Source organism: Pelophylax lessonae (assembly GCF_965119305.1).
Source record: "Pelophylax lessonae genome assembly, chromosome: 11".
NCBI lineage: Eukaryota > Metazoa > Chordata > Amphibia > Anura > Ranidae > Pelophylax > Pelophylax lessonae.
In genome coordinates, this window is record NC_138778.1 from 201,125,764 (window position 1) to 201,136,623 (window position 10,860).

The 10,860-nt window shown below is 37.1% G+C and overlaps 1 protein-coding gene across 1 annotated transcript in view; it reads right to left on the reverse strand.

Annotated features, from left to right (window-relative positions):
* Positions 1–9,280, reverse strand: part of GATA5 (GATA binding protein 5) — a 63,689-nt gene extending 54,409 nt beyond the window's left edge. The window contains exons 1-2 of the mRNA XM_082271211.1: positions 9,025–9,280; positions 6,774–7,437 (exon numbers count right to left, since the gene is read on the reverse strand). Coding sequence (XP_082127337.1) covers positions 6,774–7,299 — 526 coding nt within the window. The 5' untranslated portion in view covers positions 7,300–7,437; positions 9,025–9,280. The remainder of the gene's footprint in view (positions 1–6,773; positions 7,438–9,024) is intronic.
* Positions 9,281–10,860: the final 1,580 nt, after the last annotated feature.

Here is a 10,860-nt window from a genome sequence, read left to right on the forward strand (position 1 = left end):
CCCCCACAGCAAGCAGTTTGCTATTGGGGCACCCAAGCCGAGCTGCAGCTCCATGTATCCATTCAGACACGGAGCTGCCGTTCGGCCCCACCGCCTCTCTCTCCTGACTGGCTGAGTTTGAAAGGAGCGGGAGCCAATGGCGCCACTGCTGTGTCTCAGCCAATCAGGAGAGAGAGTCCCAGACAGCTGAGGCACTCGTGGATATCACTGGATAGAGAGGGGGCTCAGGTAAGTATTAGGGGGCTGAGGGGGGCTGCTGCACACAGAAGGCTTTTTATCTTAATGCATAGAATGCATAAAGATAAAAAAATCCTTCTGACTTTACAATCCCTTTAACATAGGCACTAATGCCTAGTACACACGATGAGAATATCAGACAAACTATTGACTGTTTTCTTTTTTTCATGGTAGTCTCATATCGAAAACCAATAGGTTACTAGACTAACGAAAATGATTGTACAACAGAATATAACTTTGCAAGTGATGTAATGTGTTCTATTGTAATATATGCTTTCATTTTTTGAGCATGTGTTGTCTTGGTAGCATGATTTTTTTGTACAAATGCTCTACCAACAATGGCCCGTACATACGATCAGAAAATCGTACCAAAAATATCGCTTTCGACATGATTGTATGATAATCTGATCGTCAGTACGCAGCTTTTGAGAGCCAACTATGACAGTTCATCTGATATTATCAGATCGGCCCGAAAACACGATCAGAAAATCGTACGAAAAATACCGCTTTCGACACGATTGTACGATAATCTGATCGTAAGTACACAGCTTTCGAGAGCCGACCATGACAGTTCATCTGATATTATCAGATCGGACAAGCATGACATTTTTTTTTTTTGTACAATACCAGATCATATAAATCACTTCCAATTTTTTTCCCTGTCATACGAGAACTTACGTAACTTTAGTAAACTTTTTATTTTCGATATGAGATTGGCGTGCAAAAAAACAAAATTGACTTTTAATCATCCAATAATCCCATCCTGTGTACCAGGCAAATCGTTGGTGATGTCATCGTACAACAAAAATTTTAGTGCTTGCCCCTTCGTAAATTTTTACATAAACTGTCGTGATTGGCTCTCAAAAGCTGTGTATTTACGATCAGATTTTCAAACGATCACTCTAAAAAAAAATGTATTTTCGTCCAATTTCTCATGGTGTGTACTAGGCATAAGAAAGATAAGTCATGCAGGCAGAATCTGGCTGTTCTTGGACAATTGTGCTGACCAGCACACCCCTAAACACAAATGGTCACATTGGGGGGCTGCTTGTTTTTTAGCCTTTGCAGAACACAGGGGTGGGGTGATATTGCAATATCCAGTCCAGCAAGTGGAAACAATGATCACACAAGGTTTCATTCTTTCTCATCACTAACCCCCCTTTTATGAAAATCAACTGGGGGTATCTGCAGGTGTACCACAGATATCTAATAGTTACCCAGTCTGACTGTAGTTGTTTAACTTTCATATATCTTACAATTTGATTGAACAATCTCCTCAACCGAAAACGATGTAGTATAAGAGACTACTTGACTAGATACAAATTGTGTGGATCGCTTGATGGGTTTCTGCTACATAGTCTTATTTCCAAAGAAACTGGAATCGATTGTACATGCAGATTGCAAAGTATCTGCTTGGCTTTACATTTCATGTGGGCACTGAAAGAATTAACCTAATCTGACCTAGAGAAGATTACAGAAGTTTTCTGTTTAACTATATGTATTTACTTTTTTTTTTTTTTTTAATTCTGGGAAACTCTTTGTTTAACTCTGAATTCCTGTACCCCTCTTTAATACCTATCTGCTTCATTTTTTTATATTTTACATTTTTTTTAAATAAATCAAAATCTCCAGAAATATGGAGGAGGTTTAGGGTAAAATTCCATACCCCAAAAACTGGAGTTAATATGGGGAGAGTTCAGAACCCTGCTCCACCATCTCAGCTCAACAGCACATTATTATTATTATTATTAGTAGTATTAGTAGTAGTAGTAGTAGTAGTAGTAGTAGTAGTAGTAGTAGTAGTAGTATTGATACTAATAGCAGTAACAGTAGCATTAACATTGTTCAGTATGATGCCACAATAGAATTTGACATTAAACTTATATATTATTATATACTGAATACTAATAGCAGAATAGATCCAACTACTAGGATTAATACCACCAGCATGCAATAAATAATTGTAAATCCATCACATGCATCATTCATTAATTTCCAATAAAGGAAATTAACATTAAAGAATAACAATTTAAAATATAATGAAGTATAATACACTTTAGCAATTAAACACTTTAAACAATTAGCAGTTACTCTAATGTTTTACTAATACCAATATAATACTATATACAGTATACTATACTACGCTATTGTGTTATTAATATACATAGCATTCTGTTGCATTATAATGTTGAATTCCTTTACTGGATATTAATTTAGCTTTTATGTAACTATATTTTTGTGTTAAAATAGAATTTTACATAGTAACAGCAATACAATTATAAATAAACAGTATATTTCTATCTATCTATAATTGTATTGCTGCTACTATGTAATATTTTATGTATATTTATAGCACAATAACATACCGTAGTTACATAAAACATAAATGTATACCCAGTAAAGGAATTCAATATTCTACTGCAACAGAACACAAAATATAACACATTATACTATTAACTTCATTGCAGCTATTACTAATATTTACTACTACTACTAATATTAATAATAATAATTGTCTAGTGCTAGCAGTAGTATTATGAGAAGTGTTGTTAGGTGACATAGAAGCAGTGTAATATCCACCAGATTGGGGGAATATGAATCTGTAGTGATTAGTGGATCCGGTGGATGTGCAGTGATCCCACCTTCCCGGTCCGGTATATCTGGCTGACCCGGCCCAGCTGCGGCTTGTAGCGGAGAGTCTCCGGGAGCCCCGGGTGTCTTTACCTCCCATACAGTCACTTTGTAGGAGATGAAGTGCCACTTATGTTACATTGTATCCAGCCGCTGTCCAAGCTGCTAATTACTGTCCTAATAATGTGTTCCCTCCCGATCCCGCCACACAAATACACCGATCTTCACTGTGCTACATGAGACCGGCGACTATTCCTAATCCCAACCGATACCGACTTCTCCCAGCACCTATATTATATACAACCGGGAGGGGAAATACTCCCCGCACCTTACTATTATTATCCTCACAGCTTTACTACACCTGGACCATTCTATTATTATTATTACAGCTTTTCACAGCTCTACTACTGACAGTCATTATTATTCTTAGTCAGATATTATTATTATTATTATTGTTAGTATTATTATTATTATTATATGTCTTTACAGCTCTATTACTGCCAGTCATTAATATTATTATTACTATTTTTATTATAATTCTTCACAGCTTTATTACTGCCAGTCATTAATATTATTATTACTATTTTTATTATAATTCTTCACAGCTTTACCACACCTGGACAATTTTATTATTAATATTACTACAGGTTTTCACAGCTTTACCTCTGCCACTCATTATTATTATTATTATATGTCTTCACAGCTTTACTACCGCCACTCATTAATATTATTATATGTCTTCTCATTAATATTATTATGTATATTCACAGCTTTACAACTGCTGGTCATTATTATTATTGATATTATTATTATATATATTTATATTATTATTATTATTATTATTATTATTATTATTATTATTATTATTATTATTATTATTATTATTATTATATGTCTTCTCATTAATATTATTATGTATCTTCACAGCTTTACAACTGCTGGTCATTATTATTATTGCTATTACTATTATTATTATTATATGTCTTCACAGTTTTACTACTGCTAGTCATTATTATTAATATAATAATGTCTTCACAGTTTTACTACTGCTAGTCATTATTATTATTATTATTATTACTATTATGTCTTCATAGCTTTACTCCTGCTAGTTATTATTATGATTATTATTATTATTATATGTCTTCACAGCTTTACTACTGCCAATAATAATAATAATGATAATAATTATTATTATTATCATCATCACCACTATTATTATGTTTTTATAGCTTTATTACTGCTAGTCAATATTATTATTATTATTATTATTATTATCATCATTATTATTCTTGTATGTTTGTTGCTATACCAAAGACTCCTGCTGTAAATAATGTTCTCTTTAAATAATATAGTTACTATGCAGGATGGTAATTATAATACACATATAATAAATTTATATTAACTGTTTAATTCTATGTTTATGATATATATAATATTATTACACAGTCGTTACACATTATATCTAGGTATTGCTCTATCCATCCATATGACAAGGAGTGTTAAACTTGCAAGGCACACCTCTAAAATGGTATAAAAGCCCCAATAATCATATTTTCAACTCTTTACATATTTTAATGAAAAACGCTTTTTCAATTATACATAGGGGGGTTATTTACAAAGTCTGGTGCAGCTCTGTATAGAAACCAATTAGCTTCCAGGTTGGTTTTGTCGAAGTTCAATTGAACAAGCTGAAGTTAAAAGCTGATTGTTTTTTATATAGAGCTGCACCACATTGTACACTCAACAAACAGTTTTAGTAAATCAGCCTACAGATGTTGTCCAAATATCTATAGATATCTAAATATATATATATATATATATATATATATATATATATATATATATATATATATATATATATATATATATATATATATCTCAAGCATGCACTTGAGAATATTTATTTCCAAAATGAAGATGACATCTTCAAATGAAGACGATGTGAAGAATAAGAGAATCCCCTGGGATTAGATAAGAAGACATTTGTGGGTATTTACAGTCCAGCACAGGGACAGGCAGGTGTCAATGGGAGCAGAATATTATCAGGGCTCTCTGTTAGATAAAATACTTCCATTGCCACATAGGAGAAATTATCTGCTCAGAAATACTAGCAAGTCAATAGCAGGTATATAAATGATCAGGCCAAAGGCCAAGTACAGATAGATTACTATTAGTAATTATGTAATGTATATACACACTTGCTGGGCATTGTATTCAATGTGTATAATAGAATGCGATTAGAATATTGTAATCAGGATGTAATTGTTATTGTATAATTGCATTTTAAAATAATGTTTATCGTAGTTTGTTTTCCTTAAAGTACTTTCCACTACTGCTTTTTAAATGACATTATACATGGGAGATAAAAAGACTTATTTTTATCTGTGCGATATATAGGAATTTTCTAGGTAAGTATATAGAAGTATATACGATTTTTCTAACTACACACCTTTCAATGAAAATGTTTAGTTAGATTACTGTACTGTACCGTGATACTTCAATACTGACATACAGGAAAATCTGTGTATGTGTATATTACATAGATGACATAAAAGTATAACACAAATCGATGGATATGTACGATTTTGTTTACTAATAGAAGAGAAAAGAATAAGAAAACGTGATTCTAGTTAATTACTATAAGCTCTGTTAAAGCAAAACTGTTTTATTTAGGACCTAACTAAACTATTTAATAACTGTAAGAAAAGCCATTGGAATTAAATTATAATCGACTGACCTTTCCCCCATTATCACCCTACACATTACAATCTTCCTATGATGTAAATGTTACAATCAGATCGTGTAGCATATATAATATGTCTCTTATGTGATGATTGCTTCTCTAATATGTCAAACTCTGCTTTCACTTTTTCATAGAATTTGGGGATTAAAGAGGGGGCTGCTCCTTTATCCAATGTAACCCACATTTGCCTTCTTATTGTATAGACACGATTATAATTACTTGGTGAAGAATACTAATATTCATCTGGATTCACACACACTGCCAGCACAGTGATAAATGTTTTGTTTTATCCTCTAACTCAAGCAGCTGTCACTGTGTATTAATATAAGCAATGATCAAAGCACAGGGCTGAATCTGTTATTACATGTGCTGGGGGGGCCTGAGATTTCCAGGGGTTCCCAGAACACTTTCTCTCAAATAGTGCACTGGGGGAGTCTGGAGAATGGCACAACAGCAATCCTAACCTATATGGCTGATATTAATAATAATATTCTCCTATGCCTCTATACCTAATATGCAATGCTAGGTAAAACTGATATACATAGCAAACAAAAAAGCATTGTGTATTAATATAAGTAATGTTATTACATGGGCTTGGGGGGGGGGGGGGGCTGGGATTTTCAGGGGTTCCCAGAACACTTTCTCCCAAATATGATGCACTGGGGGAGTCTGGAGAATGGCACAACAGCACTCAAAACATGAACATATAGTGTATATGGCTGATATTACTAATAATATTCTCCTATGCCTATACATAATATGCAGTGCCAGGTATGTGTTAAAACTGATATACATAGCAAACAAAATAGCATTGTGTATTAATATAAGCAAGATTTCCAGGGGTTCCCAGAACACTTTCTCCCAAATTGAATACACTAGAGAGGTTGCAAATACTACTACTACTACTAATAATAATAATAATAATAATAATAATAATCCCCTATGCTTCTATAATGCACAATGACAGATATGAGTTAAAATTGTTATAAATAGAAAAACAATAAGATTCTATTATATAAATAAAAATAATATCCTTACATAACTTTTCAATGCAAACATGATTCCAGCGTTAATATTCTGTTTGATTGCCATCATGCCTCTGAATTATTTATAGGACAAGTAAAAAAAAGAGGGATATGTGCCGCCTCTGGACTATACTTACCCAGACTGGATCTCCTGCCAGACAAGGCCGATCTTCCCTGGAAAGTGTGCAGCATGGTGCCGTCAAAGTGCCCCTGTGCCCAGGTAGGTGCCATCTCTGGGCTGACATAGGGGTACGGCGTGGAATAAGAGCCATTGACTGAACGCACCAGGGCATTGCCATACTGTTCCCGGGCGCCCCCGCTCAGCATCAGAGGGCTCTGGTGGTGGTAGGCTCCCTCTCTGCCAGTGTTGTTGCCCACCGGTGGACTGTGGGAGTAGGTGAAACCGGAGGGGGTATGGGGGCTGCTACCGTTGAAAGCGTGGCTCTCGTTGGCCGTCTGTGGCCATCCAGGGTGACTGCCCAGGTGATGCCCCTGGTGGGCACTCTCACAGCTCTGGAGGTAAGGCAGCGGCTGTAGCATGGCGGGCACCCGGCTGGTGGGCACGTAGACTGGGGGGCTGGTGGTCTGGTGGAGGAAGTTGGCCGAGTCATGAGTATAGGCAGATTGGCCGTGGTTGGAGGTGAGCGCCAGGCTTTGGTACATCTTCTCTCAGTGCAGATTAGATCCAATGGAAGGGTTGGAAACAAGTAAGGGTAATAAAGGCTCTCCGGGATTCCAGGACTGGTAAGATCCCCTCTTCCAGGCGTGGATCCCTCTTCCAGATCTGCAGAGGACAAGTACCTGCAACAGTGTGGAGAAAAGGAAACTTAACAAGACACTCCAAACTCCGCTGTGGGAGGGAACTGACTTCTGGGGAAAATACACCCAATACCAACACTCAGGGCACAACTGGCACCCCACACACCTAAGCCACACATGCCCTTCCAGACACTGAGCACCCTCAGATCTTTAGTTCCCCCAAAGACTGGGCGATTCTGGGTTACAAGCATGCCCTTCCAGAACATGAGCACCTTCAGATCTCTAATTCCTCCAAAGCTGGACGATTCTGGGTTACAGGCATGCCCTTCCATTCCAGCCCCTGAGAACCCTCAGGTCTCTAGATCCCCAAAACTGGACGATTCTGGATTACAAGCATGCCCTTCCAGACCCTGTGCACCATCAGATCTCTAGTTCCTTTAAAAGCTGGACGATATTGGGATATAAGCATGCCCTTTAAGACTCTAATCACCCTTAGATTCCAAGTTCCCCCCCAAAGCTGGACCAATCTGGGTTACAAACATACTCATCATGACCCTGAGCACCCTCCAAAGCTGGACCAATCTGGGTCACAAACATGCTCATCCAGACTCTGAGCACCCTCCAAAGCTGGACCAAGCTGGGTTACAAACATGCTCATCCAGACTCTGAGCACCCTCACCCTCCAAAGCTGGACGATTCTGGGTTACCTGTTATTGGGGAAAATATTATGCAAATTGCAATGTATATGAAACCTTTAAGAACATAGGTATTCTTTTCCTATAGGACAAATAGTTTGTTACCATCCACCCAGGATAGAAGGCCTCGGCGTACCCATAATTGAATGGAAAATAAGTTTGACAAAAATATTTATTAAAAAAAAAATTTAAAATGCAAGCACAGAACTGTAAAGTCTGCCCTTCTTGGTATAAAATACAACATGCATTTTCATTTTGCGTCATACGTTGAAGGACACATCCCCGTGCCTGTGGGATCTGGGTATTCTATCCATGAATGGGATGGCATGGCATACTAAGAAGTCTAGGCCCTCCAAAGAAAAAGACAAAAAAAAATAACACGTTTTGGGCAATTGTCCTCATTGAAAGGACAACCTATAGCTGGACTACCATCCCCTACAACAACAAAAAGTAATGTTTGGGTAATGTTGCAATTTGCTTCAAAAATAAAATAAGGTATCCGGTACCTATGAAAGGGGACATGTGGGCATTCTCTATGAGCCTGGCATGGCTTGGTGAGACTTGCCATTCCAGAATTAAAATCAGCAAGAAGGAGAAAGGTTGCAAATCACAATTTGCGTCCAGATCCTAGGGATGGTTGCAGTTGGCATCGGTGTAGTCCGCCTGGCTGTGCTGGGGACACTGGGTGATGCAGTCACACGGCTCCCAGACTCATGATAACACGGGGTATAAATCGTGCATCAAGCGCAAACATTTGTATTGTGATAACAGCGATCCATCCCTCATTATGCGGCAGATTATCAGGCGGCAGCGGTGTAAATCAGTGTCCTTGCTGATCTTCCAGCACTTTATCCGGATCTGCCTCCCCTGGTTTATCTGACAGATAAGGGCAGCTGCTTAGATATGGGGCTGCAGGGGGAAGAAAGGTACTCACTCTGCTCTGGGCTCTGCACGAGTTGGAGAGCTCTGTCCCAGGCTCCAGGATTCCTCTGCTGGTCACCCTGCAGGGAGTAAGACGCCCGGATCGGGTGAGAATCCTCAGGAAGACGGCTTACTTCTGCTGTGCTCCACTGACCTGTGAGTGCGAGTGACTGTGGCAGACTTTACAGCAGGGCAATTGTATGGGCAGAGTCACGTGATAGGACCTGCTGTCCCAGGGGATTGGTGAACTGAGCTCACACAGGCTATGCATCCCTATGGACAACCTGGACGTCTATGGGAAGAGGAACACGATGACAACTGGCACCCACTGGCACTGTGTTCGTACTGGGGGCTGGGGGGTGACAATGTCAGAGAGGCCCTACACTGTATCTTACCCCCCAACACCCCCCCCCCCCCACACACACACACACAATGTACACTGTGCATTGTATAGGAATATATATGTATATATATATATATATATATATATATGAAGATGGTCATATCAGAGAGACCCTACAATGTCTCTTACCCCCCACATAGAATGTACACTGTGCAATGTATATATATATGAAGATGGTCATGTCAGAGAGACCCTACAATGTACCCCCCCCCCCCCCCACACACACATAGAATGAACACTGTGCAATGTATATATATATATATTTATGACGATGGTCATGTCAGAGACCCTACAGTGCATTTTCTCCCTGGAATGTACACTGTGCAATGTATAGAGTATATTGTATAGGAATGAATATATATATATACATAATGTCGGAGAGACCCGATGCATTTTCTCCCTCTAAGGACACACAGGGGTGTACATTGTGCAATGTATAGAGTATATTATATTCAGTATTGGGAATGGGGATAGATATCTAACAATTGACTGCACGTCTATCGACAATATATTATGTTTACAATTTTATACAGAGGGGAATTTACTAACACTTATCAGATAGACTCTCTGAAGAGCCAACCAGCTTCTAGCTTTCATTTACAAAGCTTAAACTGAACAAGCTGAAGTTAGAAGCTGATTGCTCACTATACACTGTTACACCAGATTTGCCTGCTTCTGTTTTAGTAAATTCCCCCCACAGTGTATAGTGTAAGTGTGTAAATGTGTAATAATGAGAACAGTATCAAATGTGATTGTAAAGTACTGAAAAATGTTTTATATATATGTGTGTGTATATATATATATATATATATATATATATATATATATATATATATATATATATATATATATATATATATATATATATATGTATATGTATATATATATATATATAGAGAGAGAGAGAGAGAGAGAGAGAGAGAGAGAGAGAGAGAGAGAGAGAGAGAGAGAGAAAGACACACACACATACACACACACACACACACACACACACACAAACCATTACCTGCAGATAAACCCCCCACTAACCAATGTATTCAACTCTAATATACTGGACATTCACATCTTCTTGTTTACCCACTGCTAGAAATTACATCGTGTGTCCTTTTTATTCCATAGTGTATTCTTGCATCTTATCCAGACTACTGACAATTTATCTCCATTGACATAATAAAATATAATTACATTTGTTTTATTTATATATATATATACACACACACACATATATATTTATATATAAATATATGTATTTACACAAAATTACATTATATATATATATATATATATATATATATATATATATATATATATATATATACGCTATTCAAACTTCTGTGGTCCCTAGCAGACGAATCACGTTTACCTGATTTGTTGTATAAGGGTCACAGGGTGCATCATCACCAATATATATATATATATATATATATACATATATATATATATATA